We start from the raw sequence: 25,086 nt of genomic DNA, 5'->3' as shown, positions 1-25,086 counted from the left end.
TTTTGGAACATAAAGAATTTGGCTGTATGAATGTAAAACATACCATAACATAATTTCTTGTTTCTCAGTCCCAAAGGCTTTGTTTGGAAATTATAAAAAAATATTTTTGGCAATGATGAAAACACTTGAAACGCTTTTTCAAGTATCTTCAGAAAACAATGATAATACAAAGTCAAGGTCTTTTCCTAAGTTTGGATGTGTTAGGAGTTGAAAGAGCAACTCTGAAATAAAGGAATGGAATTTTTTTTTATTTCCACTGTCGTCTCATTGAATTGAAAGAATGGGTTTTGAAAACCTGTTCTGAACTCTTGCTTTTTCAACATATCCATCTGTAAGTCTAGATGTCATGACCCATGTGTTTAGTGCTTGCTATGCTTCATTTGTATCCAGAAGAACTCATTTCTGTTTGGCTAAGCACTCCCACTGTGATGCTTTGATCTATTTTCCTTGCATAAATTCTTGGAAGAAAGTATTGCTCTTTGTGAATGTAGTGAGTGACTGGAAAGCATCTAGTCTGTGCTGATAGACATACTCATCTTCTCACCTTACAGATATAATAAACTGGGTTCTTCATTGCTTTCTTGCTTTTACTCTGATCTGATTGCAAAAAGAATGCTTAGGATAGAGCAATATGAAAAGTATCAAGGCGTTTGCTGCTTTCTCTTTTCCATCATGTCCTTTCTTTGCAAATATTTACAGAAGCTTGACCTGAAGAATGTCTCCAGGCAGCAGTTGACATGGAAATTGAATTGTGATGATGCAGGCAAAAATAAAGAAGATGGTATTTTTAAATTTAGTCTGCAGACTGGATTTCTTGATCCAGGACAAAAAGTCCGTATTGCTGTATTGTTCTGCCCTTGTAAGTAATTTTCTGAATTCTTCTACAGATAGTTTGGCCAATATACCATTTTCATAGATCTGATAATCTTTTGATAATTGATATTTGACTTTTTATGATGAATCGTAACTAGTACTTGTTTCGATTAACTTCCAGTTAACGTGATTAAATAATGAGCTGAAATGCCAAAAGAAAGGTGTGTTGTGGTTCTGAGAAAATAAGACAGCTGCAGACCTAACAGAAAGCATGGAATTGATAGCACTATTTGAAAAGTCTGGTTTGCACATATAAAGCATCAAGTTTTGCATCTATGAAGCATCAAAGGCTGGCATAGCTGAATCATTTTCAGTACTGCTCCTTCATGTGCATTTAGGTTGACTGACAGATACTAAAGCTTTCCAAGAGTACTTGGAATGTGTATGAACTTTTTTCCTAAATAGCCGTAATCTAGATAAGAATGGAAATTTCCTGCTTCAATGAGATACAAAATCACTTAGCTATGGTATTTTCCGAGTAGCCTGCTCAGGCAACCAGACCCTAAGTAAAAAACATAAAATAGATTTCTAACAAAACTTGGGAGCGTGCAGGAAGATGCTAATCAACCACGTACACCAGAAGAGGAATGGCAGAACATGAATATTGGGTTTCTACCTTATTCCCAGTCAAGTGTTTAGGGTAGAGAGTAATGTAACACTGTATTTGAGTTGATAAAGCCCACTAGCTTACGCAGCTGATGCCTACAGAACTCGGTCATTTTGACAGTTTTAAGTGGCCTACTTTTGGGGCCCTGGCATTCTCAAGGGGAAGAGAAGTTGTTTTTTCAGTCGCATCTGATCCCAAGTCAGCAAGTGAGCATCCTTGTCCTAAAGAAAGATGTTGCTGCTGTTCTTTATGATAGGATTGAAATCTATAACCTCACTTAAGTACTGGGAACTATTTAATATAATTATAAATAAATAAAAAAATATAGGTATAAGAGTCTTGCCATGATTCTGTATGATAAATTGAGAAGACTGTATTAGATGTTGCTCCGCAAACATGTGAATATGCAAGAGTGGTATTTAATTGCACATGTTGCTCAGAGTTGCTTGCTATACTACAAAACATTTTTCCATGGTTTTATGCTTTGTTGGTAGCTTTTGTCTTCAACTTATGGTTGAAGAAAAATCACATCAACTTGTGATTTTGCTTCATGAAGTGGAAAAGTAATTAATATATATTGATTTTTGCAGAATTATTTAGAAGGTCATTTGTTTTAAGTTCTTTTAATTTTTTGTTTCAAGTAGCAAATTCTGACTTTTCTGAAGTAGTATTTCTTTGTGGATATAATACCTTGAAAGTTTCTGACCCAATCAGTATCTATAGTGGTAGTTTTTACACTTCTGAGCTGTCAATGAGGCATCCTTTTAGAAATATGTATTTAAATTATGCCATTAAATTATATATTGTTACAGACTAAACTGCTAGAAGAAAGTTAAATGGCATTTACTATTGGAAGGTTGAGCAAAAATATTTAGAGCATGTTTCTGGCTTTGATGCATCACTTTGTCTCCACTTCTTCTACATTCCTCCAAAGAAATTGCAACCCCCCTGGTTTTTGGGTCTGAACCACAAATTTATGAAACAGCCATAAAAATGTGTTCAGTGTAATAAAAATTTTTTACTAGGTAGGTTCTATATTGTACTTCATGTAATCCTTGTTTTTGGAACAAAATGATGTGATCTCATCTTTGTCTTGTCTATGCTGTTCCTCAGTCAGTTTTTAGTGATAACTTACATAGGTTATTAAAAGAAAATAAACATAGATGAAAATTTTTGTTAAAGAATTTGTTTTGGGAGTAATATGAAATAAAAAATCCAAGGATACTAGGTAAAATGAATAAAAATATTGTCCAAGGGTGTGAGAAAATGTTAGAATATAAAAATCAGAAGGAGTTAAACACTGGGAGCAGGATGACAAGATTGGACAAAATGCAGAGACATATCATAGGAGAAAAATCTGGAAGTTATCTCAGATGTTCAGTTTTACAAAGTGTTAGAAATATGGACTTGGAATCTCAGTTTACTCATGAAGGATGTAAGGATCTACTCAAAGCATGTCTTTGGGTAAACTTCTGTATTTTGAGAAACTGTTGAGATGCAACTCAGAGGAAAAACAGGTTAAGGAAGTAGAGGAACAGAAACATATTATGACCCCAGGTCTTTGGAGGAAGAATGTAGAGGGAAGAGGAATGGAAGCCTAGAAGGTTGGAAAGTGAAAAACAAACGCTCATAACCTTCTGTTTTTCCTTGAGATGCAATTAAAAAATACACATGCAGTTTACTGTAACTCTATTTCTTTTAAACATTTTTTTTTCTCCTTTCATAAATTTCTGCTTTGCTTTCAATAAGGTATCATATTTTTTTTCAGCAGTATTTCAGATAGTAAAGCCTACAAAATAAGTGTTGTAACTTTGAGAAGGTATTCTAATAGATATTTTTGCAGAGTGTGCCTATGATTAGAATAATTGTGGATCATACTAAAATGATCACTTGTGAAGAACACATATAAACATTTTTGTCTGCTTTGAATTTGAGAAACATTTTCTTCTAAAAGGAGATGGAATAGCTGCATTTTGCATTGATTAGGTTAATGTATATAGCTTGGAAAAGAAAATGGCTCAGGGCAATATTAGACGTGGTAGATAAAAAGAATAAATCTGTATTTCCAGATATCTGGTGATTTTTAGGGCGCAGATGAGCACAGAGTCTCATTTTCTCCTTCACTGAATATAACTACTCTTCCTTGTAAGAGAACATTAGATACATCAAAACCCACACAGGAGACCTAGTTAATGAGTATGGTGTGCTAATCACCTTTATAGGTTTGTACTGTACAGTTGTAGTATGTGGGGGTGAACAAACCTTAAAATGAACTTTGAATGTACATTAGAGTAATTTGTTTAAATATGCCACAACATTTATAATGACAGTGCAAAATGCTATAGTAAGCTACAGTGTTAAATTAAATGCAAGAGTTTATATAATGTGTGGTAGTATGATGCTACCTGTTTAAAAAAGCATGCTAAATTTAATAGAGAGTCTCAAGAACTGAAGTTATATTAATATGATCCTCTTCTGCTGTACTATAGAATAATGCATTAACAGTATATGAAAAATTTCACTGTATCTTATTGTAATATGAAAAAACTTATCTGCAATATAACAAGTTACAATAAATCTGTGCTCTGGGATCCTGTGTGGAAAAATACTTACAAATGCACCTGTGAGTTACCAGGAGTTCAGTGCCCCTGGAAGATGCGATAATCATGTAATGGGCACAGATGACCATGATGACCTCCATCTTCTAAGTTTTTTTCTGCAGTAGTAAGATATTAAATAACTATGCCTTTTAACAGTTTCTGTGGAGAAATGGTTATTTACTTTAGATTTTTTTTTTTCTTCTTTTTTTTTGTAGGGCTTACCTTTAAGTTTTAACTACCTGTGATTTTTCTGCTTTGAAGTCTGTATTTCAGTGTATGCAAATTCTTCACTGGCACCCATTTATGCTGAAAGTGTATATATGCAATAAGGCATGAATTACCGGAAAGTCCAAGGCAACTAAACTAAAAGTGCTTATTTGGGAGGGAGACAAGTGTAGGAACTGAATAACAATCTAATACAAAGTTAAGAGGGTGAGAAGAGCAGATGGTGATTTTACTTTCTTCCCACACACTCTCAAAAGATCAAAACCTATGCTATTATACAGATAAGATTTCTGGGGGAAAAAGAAAATAAAAAATTAAATTTGTGCTGCTAGAGAGGAACAAGGAATATGGACACCCTTAAAGAGGTGGCTGTTTAAACTAGCTTTTGCTGCTAGCTTAAATTGCAACTGAAACAGGTAGGGTGGAAGGTGTGGGGAGTTGAAATATTTCTCCTCCAGAAGTGTGTGAGCAGTATCGGATGGAGAACTTGCATATGTGTATAACTGACTTTTGGTAGAAATATAATCTGTTTATGTTTCTATTAACAAGGAATCTGCATAAAGTATAGTCCCAGGATAGCATCCTAGGGAGTTAGGCGCTCTGAACTGGATGGGCTTTCTAGTGTGAATTAGACTGAAAATGAAGCAGCTAATGAATATATGCACTTCGAGGAGTTGTGTTCCTTTATTCAGGGTTTTTTCTCAGATAAGGCAATGAATGCTTATTTCCCCTAATAAATATATCTAGAAAAGACAATGGGGAAATTTCTCATATAATTGTACAGATTTTGTTAGCCCTTGGCAAATTTAGATTGGCAGATTTGTAAATACCATCAAATCTCCCTAAGGAAAACTTTCACATCTGCTGGACTGCTTGTTGTTTGCCCTATAGAAATTAATGGTGGTATATCAGAATGGTAACAGCAGCACAAGCTTTGACAGTAGTCATGAAAGGTGTGATTAATAGAATAAATTCATGACTTCAGCTGTTATTTCAGGACATAATTGTCATTAATTTCAAAGTAATTTATTTAACATGAAATATCCTGAAAACATTGGTCCTAGGCATTACAAACTGATGAACAGAACTTAATGAAATCACTTCTTTTGTCTTTGTGTCTGTTTAAAATGAGGACAGTATTGCACTAGTGTTTCTGACGAGCAATAAATTATTGGCTTACATATTATGCAGAATTTTGGTGTTAGTAACTGTGTGGAGCCGCACACAGAATGATCAGCGATGGAGAATAAGCACTGTCTGTTCTGCCTTCTGAGTGAGTCAGGGATTCTACGGCAAACAGATGTGATCACGTAGTTAATGGATTTGTTAGAATTGTTATGTACAGTATGGATGAAAAGCTTGTATGAGGAAAGCTTAACACTACTCTTTTGAAGGTTTAACTTTGGAACTGTGGTTAATATAAATATTTTAAACTGTGAGTTTGTGAAAATTGCATTTTCTTTGGTACTGACATATGCTCCTCTAGTTTTCTTTCTTCGTGGTGTTCCATCCCTATGGCATTTATTGGTTATGGCCTTTCACTTTCATTTACCATATGTCATACATATGTATGAAGATAGGATACCAGAAATATGGTTTAGTTAGAGCACGGCTGTAGGACAGTAGACTGTCTAGCTTGTATATGGGAGTAACTTGTATAGAACATCTTTTCTTACAAGCATGTAAAAAATATCCTGTTTGGCTCTTCAGCCACCTCCATGACGTTTTCTGATGCTCTCTCACCTTTCCCTCATAAAAGAGCTAAGCGCCAGAAAAAGGCGTGCTCTTGCTGTATCAAAACCTAGAAGCACAAGCTTCTTAGCCTTCTCAGCAGTATTGTCTCCTAAAGTTGATTTCCATTTAACAGGGATTTAGCCAGGCGTTGCAAACACTGCAGCAAGTTCCTATTTCATCTGGTTTTTTACTTTGCCAGTTTCGTGTTTTCTGGTCTGAAATGAAGGGATCCACAGGCCATGTTCTGGTGAGCTAATAGGCTTCCATGAAACTCCTCTGTTATCATCTCCATGAAGAAATTGGCTTTTATGAGGAAGGAATAAGACAAAATATTTTGAAGATACTAGGTTTTCTTCTTTGTGTATGTAAACAATTGCAGCTCTTTCTCAGGCTGTGAAAATAATTATCTGAGCTAGTCTCAGAAGAGCTTGTCATGTGTATTTTGTTTGCAGTGACACATGTGCTCATACAGACACATAAAATACAAAATTGTTTTGCTGTCTCTTTCCTTCTTAAATATTAGGTGAGGATGTTTACATACTTAGTAATCTGATGACATAGGGGAATCAAAGGGAAAGGTGTTCTTGAAAATGAAGAGATTAAACTTTTGGGGTTGTCTTACAACACATCATGCAGATTTGTTTCTAAATACAAGAGGTGTTTGTTAGTTGGCCCTCAACATTTTTTATTTTGCTAGCTCTTCAGCAGGTAGGAATGACTGCACTGCATGTTTTGGAACACCATTTTGACAGTGTAATGGGTTTGGAAGGAAGAGCCTTGCTCCCTGTATCAGTGAAAGAAAATGTGCTTTTCCATCCTAGAGAAAACTGCCTTGCAGCAGTTAGCAAAGATGGCATGAGAAAGAGCAGAAAGCAAGGAAATGGGAGATGCTGTCAGTGGAGGGTAGAACCTGTCCTACTGGCTTGTGTGAGGCTGACTTCGCGACAGTATAGGTTTTAGAGTCATCTGTTAAAATGTAGTAGTGACTGCTATCTTAAAAGGCACCAACTTTTTCTTGTCTTGGCAGTCAGATGCTTTTCATATTTATTCCTTTATAAAATTACCATTCTCTGTGTTAATTAGTGTAATTTATAATATGACTGTGATTCTTGAAATTCTGAGAAGCGTTACATTGATGTTGTATATAAAGGAATATTAATACAATAAATGAAGAACTCTGAAAAGTTTCCAGCAAATTAAAAAAATATGATTTTCTGGTTTGCTACAGGCAAGTGTTCTAAGCTTTCTTAATAAGTAATTCTTATACAACACTTACTGTACGTTAAGCTAAATTTTGAGCAAGAAAGCAATACTGATGACTTTTTAAAAGAAAAAAACCAAAACCTGAAAAACTGTCATTATAAATCCTTTAGTTGCATGTATTTATGGTAATATAATTTTGTGGTGTTTGTTTGTGTGTTTTTCTGTGTGTTGTGGTTTTATTGTTTGTTTTTTTTGTTTTGTTTTGTTTTTAACCATTTTAACAGCTTGTCCTGGGACATACGCATCTGAAATGTCAGTGTGTCTAAATGATAATCCATCACTTTACAAAATAACATTGTCTGGCACCATGAAGTCGCCAAAAATAAATTTTGATCCCCCCTTCTTAATGCTGATGCCAGTTCCTCTGGATGTGAAAACTGAAACAGCCATCAGTATCATTCCACAAGATTATTTAAGGTATAAATCTCAAAATAATTTTTTTATGGAAATCCTGAATAATTCTTGGTTTTGTTCTCTTCTGAAAAAGTGAATTAATTTTTGTTTATGCAGGTTAGTATTAATTTTCTGCTCATCAGAGTAAAGAGTCTGCGTATTTAAGAGAAAATTTGTGTTATTAATGTTGCTGTACATTCAACAAGCCCATGTTCTGTCCTCAGAACATTCTTGCTTCACGAAGTGACCATCTTCTGATATATTCACTCTGACAGATGTTTTTAAAAGTACTTTGAATAGCACAAAAATTAAGAAGAGAGTCCTACCAGGATTTTTTGTTAACTTTAGGCAGATACTAAGATGCAGAGTCTTATTTCTTTTTTCTTGCATTGCGATCAGATAAAATCTTTCTGCTGTTTTATTTTCTCTACTCTACATGTTATAAAACACTGTTTTGAAATCTAGCTGTTGTTTGGACAATTGGTGGGTTTGTGTTTGTTTTTGTTGTTTGGTTGGGGTTTTTTTTCCCTTCCTAAGCAAGATTTCAGTACCAAAGAGGACAGCAAAAATGTTTTAATCTTGTCACTTGAAAAATATATGGATTATTTATTATATTATTTTTTTGTGGCTCACCCACTTTATCCTGTTATTTGAATTTATGAGAGCCTTTTTGTAATCATATTATATAGCATAACCCAGCACCACACCTATTCCAATTTGACAGAAATCTTAATATTTTAATCTTTCCACGCACTCTTGTCTACATGTGTGTCAAAATATGCTTTTCTGGTCTCTAAGATACAACTTTTCTGTTTGTAACTAGTAAAGAGCAATAATATTAGTTTGTTATGCTTATGTAGGTATCATTTCAATACCAGAGGAACTGGAGCAAAACTCTTTAAGTTGCCATAAATTAATGAAATTAACTGTATCTTCAAATTATTATTGTCTTATCTCATTTGAGTTGTAACAATTTATCAAGTGATTTGTCTATTGGTTGGAACTGAAAGGATTCCATATGGGCCTGGACTGACTGCCATTCTTATTTCAGAACTGGAACTTAAAATTACATAACTGGGGAAAGCATCTTAGGTATCTTCACAAATTTCCCCTTAATATTTCTATTCTAAAACTTGCTTTAACTTGTTGTGCAATAATGCAGTTAAATCAATATTAATGAAAGCTTTAAGTTTAGGAAACCTAAAGTAAGGAAGTAATATTTATGCCCTTTGTAGCACAGTTAGTAGAAACTACTTTTCATTTGGATGTTGAACTATTGTGGGTCAGTATAAAACTTTCAGATACATATGTAGAAAACAAACTAACATCTAAGTGCTAAAGGGATTTTAATTCTTCAGTTAGTTTCACTTGATTTATACTTGAAAAATGAAGTTATTTTTCTATATTTAACTGTGAAAAGCAGTTTCGTAAATGTGTGAAACTGTGAATCAACTTTATTACTGTCATTCTGTGAGCACAAACACCTTTACTATTTATTTTTAACACAGGCAATCAAGAATTCAAGTTGAACTTCCAGAGCTTGAACTTGATGAAGGTGACAGGATTTACCCTCTTTCTGTACAGTTCCCAGAAGGACAAGATATTGTTCTTTCATCAGATGGCACAAATGAGGAACTAATTTGTCATATCAGCTTCAAATCATCTAGGCCAATGTCATTCTTAGGGAATATGTTCTTCATTGATGAAGAAGAAAACAGGTAATGTGTGCAGTTCAAATTCATTTGGGCACAGGGTCGAAACTGCCAAAGTTGGATATAAGACAAAGAACTCATAATGGTTGGGAAAAGACATACAAGAATCATTCTGAAAAAAATGAAAATGAAACATAGAAATGTATTTCTTTTTTCAACTGAATTAAAACCCACAAAATTTGGCTTTGGTCTCTAAAGTAAGATTCATCTAAGTGGTCAACTTAAGGTCTTGTACCTCATTCACATCTGCTGGTGTCCTGGCTGGGGTAGAGGTAATTTTCTCTCTAGTAGTTGGTATAGTGCTGTGTCTTGGATTCAGTATTAGAATAATGTTGATAGCACACGGATGTTTTCAGTTGTTGCTAAGTAGTGTTTATGCTAAGTCAAGGATTTTTCAGCTTCTCATGCCCAGCCAGCAAGAAGGCTGGAGGGGCACAAGAAGTTGGGAGGGGACACAGCCAGGGCAGCTGACCCAAACTGGCCAAAGGGGTATTCCATACCATGGGACGTCATGCCCAGTATATAAGCTGGGGGGAGTTGGCCTGAGGGGGGATCGCTGTGGGGGAACTAACTGGGCATTGGTCGGCAAGTGGCGAGCAATTGCATTGTGCATCACTTGTTTTGTATATTCTAATCCTTTTATTATTATTGTCTTTTTGTTATTGTTGTTATTATAATTATTACTTTCTTCCTTTCTGTTCTATTAAACTGTTCTTATCTCAGCCCTCGAGTTTTACCTTTTTCCTTCTGATTCTTCTCCCCCATCCCACTGGGTGGGGGGGGTAGTGAGTGAGCAGCTGTGTGGTGCGTAGTTGCTGGCTGGAGTTAAACCACGACAGCTGGTAATTCTTATGTCTGCTTCAGTCTTCTCAGATTGCTTTGGAAGAGACATGGTCTTCATCCAGCAAATCTCAATGTTTTCTAGTACAAAATATTTTGCTTTTTGAAAAATACCCTATTAAAATTTTACAGTCCATTCCATGCTGTATTTCAAGGTGGTCTGATTTTGGGTTGAGTCAAACTCTGTGAAATTTTATTCCACTGAGCCTTTCTCCTATGTTTCATTTTTTTAAAAACAAGGAAGTGTTTGCAATTGGTTTAGATTCTCTTTTCTAGCACCTGGAAGAGCTGGTGGTTCTTGTCACCTATTTGCAAATCTTTACAAAGTTGCAGTGGAGTGGTCTTGCAAAGGATTACTCCATTTTAAGTCCTCTCAAAAGCTTCAGGTGTTCCTCTTGTACCTGAGAATTCAAGAAGAGACATCTTTGAGTAACTTAGCAGGTACTGTCTCTAAGTAAGAGATTCTAGTTATTTTGAAGACTATCTGTACAGTGTGGAACTGTGCAAGAGTACTCATGGTTGTGGTTTTTTGGGGTTTTTGGTTGTTTTTTTTAAAAATTTTTGATAATGTGGTTTATTCATGTGATTTATTATTTATTTTTTAAATTTTTTGTTATTTATTATTATTGATATATTTATTATACATGTGGTTTATTAATTCCTTGAGCCTTTGAGCTTCAGAGTAAAGGTAGGGAGACGTCTCAAGGGGGAATTACACTGGAAGTCAGAATTTCATTTTGCTAAGAACTGGCAAAGAACATGTACCAGTTTTATTTTAAAGGGACATCCCTCCCTCCTTCTCTCAGCATATGTCATTCTTCAGTCTTTTGCTCTCCATGTCATCTGTCCTTTTTCCCCTGCACTCTATTACCTTTTTCTTTTGTGTGAGTGTGTCCCCCCTTTCTTTCGTGTTTTTAATTATTTTTTAAATGTCACTTTTAACTCATCTTCTATTGTTATATCTTAATCCTTAATTTTTCCTTCTCTGGTTTTATGTTCTCTGTTTTTAAGCTTTTTAGAGCAGGACAGCCTATTACGAGTTTGTATCCTCTGAGCTGAGGCATTTCCTGATCTCTAGTTCTTCTGCAATATCTGCAATATTGTTAGTTAACTTATTAGGAATCTGGAGGCTACTGTCCATACCACAGATCACTATAGAATCCTTCAGGTGGAAGAGTGTGGGTTGGTTTGGTTTTCTTTTGTTTTGGTTTAGGTTTTTTTGTGTGTGGGTTTGTTTGTTTGTTTATTTGTGGTTTTTTGTGTTAGTTTTGGATTTTATTTTTTTTTGCTACTGAGAAAAAAGCTGCATATGTGTGTTCCAAGACAGGAATTGGGAACTATTAAGTGGTTAATGTATTAAAGCTTCCGTCTTTTTTTTTTTTTTTTTTTAAATTGCAAGGGGCAGAGCAGCTCTATAGGGAAATGGTGCATGAATAAAAAGGAGGCCAACTCCTGATCTCAGTGAAGGTGTTCTTTGGGTTCTTTTGTTCTTTTCGGTGGTGAGCAATTGCACTGTGCATCATTTGTACATTCCAATCCTTTTATTATTACTGTTGTCATTTTATTAGTGTTATTATTATCATTATTAGTTTCTTCTTTTCTGTTCTATTAAACCGTTCTTATCTCAACCCACAAGTTTTACTTCTTTTCCCGATTTTCTCCCCCATCCCACTGGGTGAGGGGGGAGTGAGTGAGCGGCTGCGTGGTGCTTAGTTGCTGGCTGGGGTTAAACCACGACAGGGGCATAAGATAAAAAAGAATCATTTTAAGAGCCAGATGACACAAGACTGCATGGATGGATGTTGGTCTTCTATATCAGTGCAATTTATTGTTTACAGATTCTAAAACATATGTATATACACACATACATAGATGTGGTTTTCTTTTTTTGTACGTGTAATGCTAGGAATTCATAAAGGTATGCTAGGGATACGTTTCAGCTTTAGACCATACTTCCTGTATGAAAAGTATATGGGATACTGTCTTTTCTCATGTACTTCTGATGTATGAGACACAGGACTGGGTAGCAAAGTATGGAAAACTGTTGGTGTCTTCTCCCTCCCTCCGTGCTGGGGTCTTCAGTGTTTTCTGCACTGCCTTAGAGGGACTTTCTGGGCAGCATCAGCAGCAGAAGCAGGCACCATCAGAAAGAAGGGATAAGTGACAGATATGCTTTACATTGGTATTTATTTGTTTATATATTTCCTCAGATGCAATCCTGTGCGCTATGACAGAAAGCATTTGAAGTTTTCAAAAGTACTGAGATTATTTGGGAATATAAGCATCGGAAAAATACTTAGGAATTTATGTGGTCTAATTCCTGTTAGACCTAAATTCCTTTAGGATAGAACACCTAGAGTTTGACAGCAATTTATATGCAGTGTTCATACCAAAATTCATCTGTTTAAAACACTGTTTAGTGGTGAAGACTCACGCAAACATGAAATTCATACATCTTATTTTCATTTTAAAGTAGTAGGCTGTATTTTAAGTAACTTTTATGGTGAAAAGCAATGCAGAAGGTCTCCCCTGCCCCCTAGTAAATGGAGATCAAATCTGTTATTAAATGTTCTGTGCAAAAATAACTTTTTGGCATTTGTCCCTTTTGTTCATCTCTCTCTTTGGTGAGATGAATGAGTGTATGCGTGAGGAGGAAAGATAGGTACTGCTGTGATTAAAAGTCATTCCTGCAGTTACTATTTTCAGTAAAGCAACTATTCTGAGAGTTAAATATCTCCACCCTACAGCTTAGAATCGGCTTTTTCCTAAGCATAAAACTAAATTTTATATTATTTTGATGCAAGGGTTATGGATCTTTCAGTTACTGCAGCTTGCATTGCATTAGTATTTTATATTTTTCTGTATAGATTGTCAGCCAAGAATCTATTTCTTATTAATTTTATTTAATTCTAAGATTTAATCATTGTGTGGGATGTGATTCATAAATGTGTGCTAAGGCTTGCAGTAATTATGAGAAAAGGATAATTTAAGCTTATGATGGGGTCTGAAATATAGTAGCTGAGCAGGCACAATATTTAGTTTTAATAACTGTTTTTATATGGTGCACTAGCAGCTTCTCAAACCTTGTTATAGAGAAATAATCCTTTCTGCTGTGTAATAAATGTTTTTCTATATTTGCCGTTAAAATGAAATAAAGGATACCATCCTCAATTTAAAGGCAAACTCAATGTGTTTTTGAAAAAAAAGATGCCAAATAAAAGTCATCAAAGTAACCTTAACAGGCACCCCTGCTCACAAAGGTGAAAAAATTCATGCTCAGGAGTGTCATATCATCTTGAAATTGTTGCTCTATTTTAAAACATAGTAAATAGGTATTTGTTAAAGGACAGAACTAATAACATTGGTTTGCAAATATATGTGATTTCCTGTCAGGCAGTTGCATGTGTGCGTGGGCTGTAGGAGCAGATGATATAAAACCTGAACACAACTGGATGAAATAGCACACCATCCAAAACAAATGGATTCGCTGTGTGCTATTAGTCAGTGTAGTAATATTATTCATACTGGCTTTTGGAAGAAATTATTTGTATCATAACCAGAAAGAATTCTTTCCTTCGATTGGAAATGTAAGTGCCCGATTCTCTAATCCTGAGCATATTGTTATTATTCTAATAAAGTCTATGATAATTTATCCAGACTTGGGTGTCGTTACTACTGTTAGTATTACTATGTGCTTTGATATTCCACTCTATAGTAATCTGTAGCTGCAATTTCTTGTTCTCTGCATATCTACCCTCATTCTTCCCAGCACGCCCCATGGGAGACCTGCGCAATGCGTTCAAACTTCAAACCTGATTCAACTAATTATCTAAGCGTTTGAGCAGTTTGTTTCGAACTGCGTAACTAATGAATTTAAACTGCTTTGTTAATTTGAGTCTTTTAGGAAGACAAGATTTCAGGTCTTCTAGATCTTTAATAATAAAACAATGAAACCTATAGCCTTTTATAACACCTATAAAAGCTAACTGGTCTTGAATAGGTTCCTGGTTCGTTTAATAGGCCGTGAAATCTCACAGTATCAGTTGCTGAAGATGTATTAATTTGTCAGGTATTCTCCCCTTATATTTCCATTTTCAAAGTAATAATATGTATTTTTAAATGATTTGAACTAAAATTTTGAACTTCAACTCATATTCTGTGTTCTGGGATGGAATTAAAATAAGCGAGTTAAAAAGTTATTTTAATATGTTAGTAAAATATCACATCCTGTATTTAACTACTTAGAAGAAGAGCCTTAATTTCTAAGCAAAAATAGTTCTGGGCATATTTCAAACCATGAGCATTGATGACACAAATACTGTGTCTTGGTAATTTTTTACTTAGTCTCTGCAGTATTTTTCTTTTCTAAGTTCAGGTCTAAAACTTCAGTAGGTTTGACTCTCATAGTCCATATTAAGTCCATCCAAATAATAATTTTTTTTTCTTTAAATCAGAATGAACATTAGGTAAAAGATAGGTATTGTTGAATTTGTCTACTTTACAGAAAACATTTGAAAGATGATAGGCAATCATGTTTTATAGCAAAACCATGCTATAGGTGGCTGTAAAAGAAAACTGAAGAGATAGATGGTTGTCATTTATGCAAGTAATTTACTGTGTGCACAGATTCCATTAAATGGATCATAAGAAAGTACATTAATATTTATTTAATGACTGCCTTAAATGAGAATTTGCAGTTAATTTCTAATGTTATTTTTAATCTTGCTGCTTTGACTCCAAAGCAGAATAAATGACATTTCCTTGCATAGGGCTGATAGGAATAGAGAAGTAAAAGATAACATAAAATCCAAGAATGTCTGGAGCAAGTGTTTAATAAATGGGAAGAAATATTTAGCTATGACACTTAACTCCTTCAACTTGAAGAACTAAACCAAAAAAAGCCTTTGCAAACATGGCATATTTATATATTTGTCCTCTAATTGTTATTATATCTTTTAATTGGCTGATTAGATAAATAATTTAGTAGGAAAGAAAGTTTTCTGCCATCCTGATTGAAATGACATTTAACTTTTTCTAAAAGAAGTAGTAGTAAAGAACAGGTACAAGTTGTCATACAATCAAAGAAAATGATGCTCTGGGCAGCAAAATATATCCTCCCCCCCCCCCCCCCCATGTGGTGGGTAGATAAATTGTTGTGATCATTGATGACACAAATGTGCTGAGGTCCTTGCCTCCCACGTTCTACAGTTCTCCATTTTCTTTCCCTCTCCCACTGGGAAGCTGGAGAAACTCATGCAATTTCTGATGTTATTCACGTTGTTCGTGGCTGCAACTTCAGGAAGAGAGGATGTCAGGCATCTTAGCCTCTAATAACAACATGATGCAACTGAGACGCAATCACTAAAAGGTACCCAGTTATGAACTGGTTCCAGTTGTTTTGATAGTCCACAAGATCTCAGTGTCTCATGGAGGGAAACAGTGCATTCCCTTTTGCTGTTGGGAAGCGTGCCTAAACAGTGCAACTCTTTAATGGTCATTGCCGGCAAATACCAAATGCATGTATTCTGCTGGCACACCTCAGAATAAGACCTGTCAATTTCTTTCAATACCATTTAAATTCGGAGAGACCAGGGAGCTAGAAAACATCGGAGTTCTTGATATTTGCATGCTTCTTTGCTGCATTCATCTGACCTAATAACATCTTGGCATTTTACTTCAGGTAGTTGGGAGTGCTTTTGAAAACCAGGATGGTCCAAACCCATTAATCACTCCTGTTCCTTTCTGTGCCTGTGGCTTTCTACCATTTTGATGGTATAAGTCTTGTATATCGTGTGAAACCATGTGTCTGTCAGTATTCGTTATTGTATTATTTTGATTGCTGTGGAAGCCTGAGCTCCTGCTACAAAGGATAAGGGCTCCTCAGTGTTGGGGAACTGCTCATTTGTGAATAGAAATGGCAGAGCTTGCATGGGTCATCTTTTCCTCTCCCTTCCAGTTCTGGCATCTCTGGATCTGTTCAAGGATTTTTGTGGGGAGGGAGGAGGGCAGGTCTTTATTTATTTATTTTTAAATTACAACTTCTTGTTCCCTCTGTCTAGGTTATTCCTTGTTCTTAAAGATCTGTAAAATGCCTTACTCTCATGTCAAGTTTCCTTTTGGCACTAATCAATTCTGCAAGCAGTTTGTTTTGTTTCCTAAACTAGCAGTGTGTGCTTCCCTTAAATTAAATTTTTTTTCATTTACCCAAGCAATGTTGCTACAGAAATTTGTCAGTTAGATCCTAATGGCTTTGGATTCTTTCTCTTTACAAATTGTTAGCAATACTCTGCATCTGTTAATGAATACTGTTGAAGAAGGCTTTTATAACTATGCCTGTATTTCTAGAGCATTTGGGGTATACTGATACAAAACAAATCACTTGTTTCTACTTAGAAAAATGTCTGAAATGCTATAGAGCAAAATAAAAAAGATAAATATATTTTGATTCAGGTTATTTTGTCTTTCTACAAACATAAACACAAATGAAAAAATTGGAGTTAAGAGAAGTGAATGAACAGTTTTTATATAGAGTGTTGGATGGTATTTTTTTGTCATCACAGTTGGAGCTTTAGTTTTTGGTGATCAGCATGTCTCAAATGTTGGTAAACACAATGTATCTAATGGCCATTCTCCTGTTCTGTGTTCTTTGGAAATATGCATTAGAGAATAAACACCGAAGTAGCAGTGGCAATGATGGTTCATGTAGATAACAAATTTTTTACTTGCTTTATTAAGCATTATAAAACTGAATACACTGAATAATTTAACACATTTACTAACTTCACATTTGCTAGCAATACAGGTACCTTTCATTCTAATAGAATAACACAGGCTTTATATTATTTAGTTAAGCTCTGCTGCAAATACAGAATAAATATGTTGCACAAGACTTCTAGCTTTGTAACCTCACTTCATGAATGGTGTTATAAATAAAAGTCAGTGGTACAAGATGATTTTAAGCACATGCAGAATGTACATGTCTTTGTAATCTATTCACCATATGTGTATGGAAATATGCATGCTTTTCTGTTTGGTGCCCTGTGTCTCAGTGCCTGAAATGTGTATGATAAATACTTAGCTCCTAGCACCTTCGTTTTTTCTACCATGCTTCCTTACAAATGGAGCGTCATCTTTTGAAATTCAAGTTTTTAGGTACTGACTCATTGTTCTTGAAGTTTTCTTTCAAATACCACTTTTGGGAAAATACCAACAGCATCCTGGATTAAAGCCCCAGGCAAGCAGCAAACCTCCCTAGACGAAGGGTCAGGTTGGCAAATGAGGTTCTCTGTCCCCTGCAGCAGGGATTTACTCCTGACTATCACTTGCAGTTTCCTGGTGTTGCTTCACAGCTTGTGCTCAACCAGCACAGGTGCTTCATTGTCTGATCTTTTTTCACCTTATGAATACTCTGAAACTTCTAAATTTCTTAGTTAAGAATGTATTTGCATTGTGTTTGCTATTGGCTGGGTGTATTCATTTCTCTTACTATCATACCACAGCAGCCAAGGAGGCATGTCCTCGTTGGATTGTTAACAGCATGGAACAGGGAGAAGCTTCTCTTGCAGCAGCCCTGTGAGGTCTGAGGCATTTATTTGTAGACAGATGTTCTGTAGCGATGGCTGTTCTTTGTATTCGAGATTGTGCAGTAGGTTCCTTTGAGTAGTATCACTCACTGAATTTGGGTAACTAGTTAAGATGTAGTGCAGTTGTTCTTGTGCACACTTTTCTGTGTTTCATTGCTGTACAAATAGGAGCATGAATGAAGATTTGGGATATGCCCAAATCTCAAATCAGCACTAAGGATGGAGATGGCTGAGGTGCTCACCTCAAACTGAGACATCAGAAAGTTGACCTAGTCCAATAATACAGACATCTGAGTTACTTGGGTATAACTCGAGAGCTATGTCTTTCATTAACCTTCATACAGCTTGCTTCCACCCTGCCACCAGTTCTGTTGTCTAAAGTTAACCTAACGTATGCCTGCAAAGTGTGGAGAATTGTCATTTATGACAGTAAAGTCACAAGTTGGAAGTTGGCAAACTTTTCTCTGTTTAGTTATTGATCCTGCGTGTCTTCAAATGGCTTGATAAAGGTAGAAAAAATATTATGCTCTGACACCTGGTTTGGGCAGGTACAAAGGTGCGTTTTGTACACGTAGATAGATGTAGATAATCCTCCCATAGCCATCTGTCATGCTGATGTCCTGCAGCTGAGATTTTTGCTAAATAAAAGCTGAAAGCATGAAGTGAGCTAAAAGAAATACTATGCTACAAGGTGAAACTGGCCAAGGCCCTTGCCCCGCTCCCAGCCAAGTTCCAATAGGATTGACACGTCCTAAGAGCAAACCAAAATATTGCAGAGCTGGATTATGGATTTAAATAACTGTTAGCTATGAAATTGGAATGCAGATGTGAATATTTACAAATAAGAAAGATGGCTATGGATTTTGTTGGAGCCTTAATTAATCAAGTTCTTCTGAAAGCAGTATCTAAGAATTTTGTGTTTAGAGAGGGAAGAATGAAAGAGGAAAGAAAGCTAATTTCCGGTACTTTTAAAATATTTCTGTTTTCTTTGATTATATTACTCTATAACGAAGCAGTAGAAGCTAATTATGTCATATTATAAATTAATCTGAAGGGTCTTGTGATATCTTTTAATATTAATCTAAATTTACATTAAACTGTAATTTATCCTTCAATATGTAATTTAAAGAAAACAGAAAATATTTTTTTTTTATTCTGTGCAAGGTGTATATTCAATATGCTTAATTCTTAATATACTAAAGGCAAGATGGATATCAGCATGCTATTTGAATTTTTAAAATACATTTTTCTTTGTATTTTTGACAGCATAGTCAAAATAGTTAGTTAATAGTAATGTTAGTTAATAAGTTAATATGGTGTAAAAAAAACAGCTGTGTAATAACATAGGACTAAGCTCAGTTGAATTACGTGTCAGTTGCAGTAAGCTAAGAACATACATACAGATGGCTAACAGGGATCCATTGATGGCAATAATTCGTTTGTTGACTGCACCCCAAGAGATTGAGGTGAAGTACAAAAAAAGGGTTAAAAGGTGGATTGCTACACATTAATATGGCTGGTACAGACAGTCTGGTGAACATTGGAGCATGTACATCAATTTCTATTATATTCTAGCAGTTGCAGTCAATATCTCATTGTTTTTAAATTGACTCTATTTATTTGTAAATATTTATTTTGAGATTTTTGTAAAGTCTTGTAGAATAAATGTTAAATCAAAACAGAAGTCGCTTTTCAAGAAAACTTCCCCTGTCAAAAGTTATGGGATATATTTAGCAAGTTAGCAGTCTCCTTTAGGACACTTACAAATGTCAGCTGTAATTTTAATTGTTTTTTCTCTTCAGAGAGACAGAGTTCATTTATTTCATGAAATATCTGCTGACTCTTAGACTTTCAGATTAATGATACATCCATGCTCATAGTAAAACTATGAAGTGGAAATATTATACTGAACTTCACCATTTTGGCATGTGCAGTCCCATCTGTGTACTCTCCTATTGAACCAGAATAGAAGAGAAAAGAAGTTGTCCAGACACTTTCATTCTGTCTTTTATTCTTGTGCTGAAATATCTTGATTACCATGGCTAAACAGAAAACTATCACTTTTGTATTTTGTTTCAAACAGGTTCTCAATTCAAGTTGCTGCAACAGCAGAGAATTGTCTTCTTACTTTATACCCATATTTGGCATTTCACCGCTCTGATCAACAAATTAGCTTGAGAAGCAGTAAGCAGTCAACATTCTACCTCTTAAAATTATATTATGTCCAGTAGTGTTATCAATGTTTTCAGTGAGATAACAGGGATGTTATCTTCAAGGTAGTATTTTTTCTCATTAATTACAAGGGGATACTGCAATTGAATTTTTAAAACAGTTTAATAGCTTCTGTTTTCTTGTTGAAAATGGGGAAAACTTACATAAATGATTAGGTAATGTTTATTGAAAAATATTGGACGAGCCTAAATCTTACAGAATGTTTTGTGAAGTGTTTTAAACTATGAGTAGAGAAAACAGCTCAAACAATAGAGAATAAATTAAGATAATTTAAATTATATTGATAGAGTGATCATCAATAATTCCTAGGACAACAGTTGGATATGTTTTGAAGAAAGCAAAAGAGAAGAAAGCCATATGATGTTATGATATAATGTGAACATAGTTTGCCTGTTGGGAATAATTTTCAGGTTTTTTTAATTACTGTTCTTGAAGGCTGAAGAGCGTAGCCATATTTTAAGCCCTAATAAAAGCCTGCAATCAGAGACTAGAAATATTTTTATCTGCAGTGTGTCTCTCTGCTTGCCTCTCTTTCTCTACATCTCTCCCTGTGTTCCCCTGCCCTCAGCCCCATCTCTGCCTGCCTCCTGCCCCCCCACTTTCTACCTGCCTCAATGATCTGTAATCTCTTTATATGTAGCTGTGCTTATGGGAAGAGATTAGGATCATTGTATAATTCCGGTTGGAAGGGCTCTCTGGGGATCATCTAGTCCAACCTCCTGCTCAAAGCAGGGTAAATTACTATATTTTTTATAGTTTTGGGGATCTGATATATTTTGATGAAATAAACAAGTTTTTCAAGTAAGCAAGTCATTCCTTAGGTCTGAAATAGATTTAGCTTTGAAGACTGTGAATTCTAAGATGACATTAACTTAAAATAAGTATGTTACTTGGACTATCTAAGAGAAAAGAGAGTTGGTACTTGTGAAGCTGAGAAGGGGATTAGGAAGAAGACAGGTCATTTATTTATTTATTTACTTTTTCACATAGAAGGTAGGTATAGGTACCATATCATTCATGGATCATAGCACAATTAAATGAAGAAAGGAAAGGGGGAAAAGTATTCTCTCTTGTAAATGTGTAGTGGGTTTGGTGTGGTGGTTTTTTTTTTTTTTGGTGACCAATAGATCGTTTTTGCAAGCTTCTCCTTTGAAGATGCTTTGTAGGTTTCCCTTGAGGTTTAAGCCAGAAATAGAGTGATGGTTTTAAAAGAACTGATCTCCCATCGATAATGGGATAGTTCTGTCCTGTATTGATTGCTTATTGGTTTGTTTACCCTATCAGTTTATACCAGTTTTGAAGCAAGTCATTACTGCTAAATTCCTTGAGTCTATTTTATGTGGTTTTGTATAGACTACTTTGGTGTGGAATGCTGCTTAATGTGAACAAGCTACATCTATACAATACAGTGGCTTTGAAAGCTATTCAGGGAAGGCTTTGCTTCCACTTACCTGACACCATGCTTTTGTGTTATTTGCTCCAAACCATAAAAATAACAGTGCCAGCAATCAAAAATTTAAGAAAGTCACACAGAGTTCTTCCTTCTCTTACTGGTGTGTTTACTTCTTTAGCAACTACACTGAATTCCTCTTCTACTCTTGTTCTGCAGACTGACATTACCGATAGCTGGCAGCGGTCCTCTAATCCTATCATAGGCCAAAATGAGAATGTCAGAACATATGTTCTGGCAAAACTGATGGATTGATAAAGCATACTTTTGAGTTTGGTTTGTAAAACATGTGTTGTTGAGTCTGAAAGAGCTTGAGAATGGTATGGTAAGAGTCATTACAGAGCTGTGATCAAAAATTCCTTAAGAATATTTTGTTCATCACTTAGAATTCTTGAATTAGTGCTGTTTGGATAGGTACTTTTCAGCAAGTGTGAAGACCCATCCTGTAAAACATACAGTTAATGGAAAAAATATGCGGGTAGTTTTTTTTCTTTTTTTTTTTTTTCCCCTGGTCTAATGACCTAACTGAGATTTTCATTGTGAGTCAAATGAGAACTTTTACTTGATTAATTGAAGCACGAAATAGAAAAATATAGAAGCAGATATCTGTTTATAAACTGTTAGAGCACAGACAATAAAATATGTTTTCTCAACTGCAGCTTGTAATCTCGTTTTATAGACACTAAAGACTGCAGTAGTGGAGAAGTTGTTCTGCATCCATGTTGCACTCCACAATCACTTTCCCACGGTATTTCCTCAAGTTCCTTTGGTGCAACCACTGACACAACCTATGAAGATTCTCAATCAGGTATAGTGCAGCTGTTCACTTTAAACACTTTGAGCTCTCACAACTGCTTCCCACTTAATGCTTTATACAGAGATATGTTTTACATTTGTAAGCTTTGCCTGAAATGCTTCTGCACATATAATCAATGAATACTGGGGAGGCTGTCCTCTCCTGTGACACCATGGGAAACCTGCCTTAGAGTATAGAAGCAGAAAAAACTCTCCTTCCTTTTAGCAGACTAAGTGGAAGGGAAATCAGTCAAACTATTAAAAAAACCCCCACAAACCAAACCCCCCAAACCCCCACCAAAACCAAAACCAAAAAATGTCAAGGTCCTATTTGCAATAACATGTCCATGGAGGAGCCAGCAGAAAAATAACTACTGAACAAACCTAAGAGATTAGTTGCTAAGAAGGGCATTGTTTCTGTAGTCATGAAATAACCAACCATATATGCTCTGTTAGTATGCTATATTCTGAAAAGGTCTACCTGTACACTCAGGTTAGACTTTGACATTTTTATTGCATTTATGAAGTACTGTATAAAAACAACCATTGTCAGTGGGACTCAGTTAAGGTGCAGTTCCATAAGAACTGAGAGTAATAGATCTTCTATAAAGTTGTCAGGTGACTAGTATCTGAGGCTGTTGACATCTTTCGTCTTTCAGCTGGTAGTTTTCGAACTGGGAAGTTAGAACAGCAGAAATCACTGCTGCTGTTTTATCACTGTTAGGATTCCACTCTTGCAGATCTGCTGATTTTCATGTGATCATTCTCTAAGGTACTGCCAAGACAAATAAGGGTAGTTAAACAGATTAAATAGTAGCTCTTTACCAACATGATTCATTTTTAATGGAATGATGTAAGAAGAGTTCAAAAGGGCAACTCAGTTTCAGATCTGAAGAGGCAATAACCTCTGGCAAAGGTGGCAGTGACAAGATGGGGAAAGTAATCTTGTCAGCTGGCAGAACTGCACAAACTCAGATCTGACTGCATGATGATCTCATAAAGGATGAGTCTCTTTTCTCCATATTGTATTGTTTTTCCTTCTTAAATCCTAACAAGATTTTTTTGTTTTATTCACTAAGGTATTATTTTTATTTTTTGCATCACTTAATGAAACACTACAACTGCAACAGTCGTATTAAAATACACCTTCAAGGATGGAATCATCTAAGTTATTTGTTCTATGAAGAAAAGTGTTGTTTGTTTTCTTAGTTATCTTTTGTGCGATAATATTGTTGTTGATGTTATTCACAACTAGTAGTTGTTAAAATATATTTATCTAAGTTTTGACCAGGTCAGAATTTACGAGAGAGAAGGCCTGACAGAGGGGAGAAAAGTCCAAAGGCGTATAGGTCAGGATGTAGGCTTAGTTATGCAATATGTGATAAACTGTTTGAACACAAGTCAGTTACTGAGCCATGCTGTGTGACTGAGGTGGTGAACTAGCATTGACTAGCTGGTAAAGCTATACCTACTGCAACTGTATGTAAGACTGTTTCTTTAAGATTGCTGTCTGTGTTTTTGTAAGCCATGCCTGAATTTATATTTTCTGATTGGGTAGTAATTTCTTCTTTAAGTGAAATTAGATACCAAGAATACAGTTTGTTTTATTCCCAACATGTGCATGTCACTTAAATTGTTTACTCCTGAAATAAGTTGATAATTCATTGTCTGTTTTTTGTTTTCAGAAAACAATTGTGTGTTAAAAAAAAAAACCAACTGTTTTTGTACTTGACAGAAATAGGGAAATAAGGAATGTTTCTGGATTTTTTTTTTGTGTGTGTATCATTCAGAGTCGGATACTACTTTTGAAAGTGAGAGTGATGAAAACATGAGTGAGGAGAGTGAAGCTGACAGTCAAAGTGATGGGAGAGAAAATAAATTTGAATTATCATTTTTTCCTGAAGAAGATAAAGAGGAGTACATCTTCTTTCAGAAAACCCTAACTGCTGTTAAGAATTGGTTCACTCTCTTTGGTTGGTCTAAGGGACAAAATCCTATTTCAATACCATATTCACTAAGACGGTAATTCATATCTGCTTAGAGCTAACTTATATCTGCCTAATAAAATGTTAACATATATACTAAAATGTTTTGGATATGATCTGAGGAATATAAACACACTCTAATGCACAGTTGCATATTAAAATTGTAGCATCTATGTGCTGTTTATATGAAAATGTCATTCAGGTGTTATTTTTCATTTTCTAAAATATATTTCCAACTATGATGCTCTGATGTATCATAATGCAGTGTATGTTAAATATGCAGTTCAACCTATATGTCACCCTCTTAGCTGAAATTGATTCTTCTCCCAGAATGAACACAGTTCTAGCAATTTTTCGTTCTTTGGTGGCATAAATAAATGTTTTAACAATATTTCTTTCTTCCCCCCCCACATACTGTGAAGATCAAGAAACAGATGGGAAAGCAAATTTCATAATCAACAGTCTTGCAAACACCCTGGAAATAGATCAGTCTTAGTGGCATCACTTAGTTGATCTTATCTAGCTCGCTACTAAATAATGAAGCAGCCAGTCTCCTGGGACACAAACACATAGGCATTTATTAACATGATAGAAATCAGAGTTATGTTTGGCAGAAAGCAGTGACAAACACAAATTTATTTATGAAATATTTCACATATACTTCTTAAATATTGCATGTAGTTCGAAATTCTTACATTATTATGAAAGTTCTGTAAAAAGCAGAGTGCTATACTTTTCAACCTTCTTGCTGCTGTTTTTACTTCATGGTTTATTAAATTTATCATCGTGATATA

The 25,086-nt window shown here is 35.2% G+C and overlaps 1 protein-coding gene across 1 annotated transcript in view; it reads left to right on the top strand.

Annotated features, from left to right (window-relative positions):
• The window catches only part of CFAP47 (cilia and flagella associated protein 47), a 334,652-nt gene that overhangs the window by 46,536 nt on the left and 263,030 nt on the right, over nt 1-25,086 (top strand). The window contains exons 24-29 of the mRNA XM_069784915.1: nt 694-859; nt 7,527-7,719; nt 9,204-9,413; nt 19,914-20,014; nt 22,192-22,320; nt 24,098-24,329. Coding sequence (XP_069641016.1) covers nt 694-859; nt 7,527-7,719; nt 9,204-9,413; nt 19,914-20,014; nt 22,192-22,320; nt 24,098-24,329 — 1,031 coding nt within the window. The remainder of the gene's footprint in view (nt 1-693; nt 860-7,526; nt 7,720-9,203; nt 9,414-19,913; nt 20,015-22,191; nt 22,321-24,097; nt 24,330-25,086) is intronic.

Source organism: Haliaeetus albicilla, chromosome 6 (assembly GCF_947461875.1).
Source record: "Haliaeetus albicilla chromosome 6, bHalAlb1.1, whole genome shotgun sequence".
In the NCBI taxonomy this organism is placed as follows: domain Eukaryota; kingdom Metazoa; phylum Chordata; class Aves; order Accipitriformes; family Accipitridae; genus Haliaeetus; species Haliaeetus albicilla.
The sequence above is the reverse complement of the archived record's forward strand: the minus strand, read 5'-3'. Positions and strand labels throughout refer to the sequence as shown.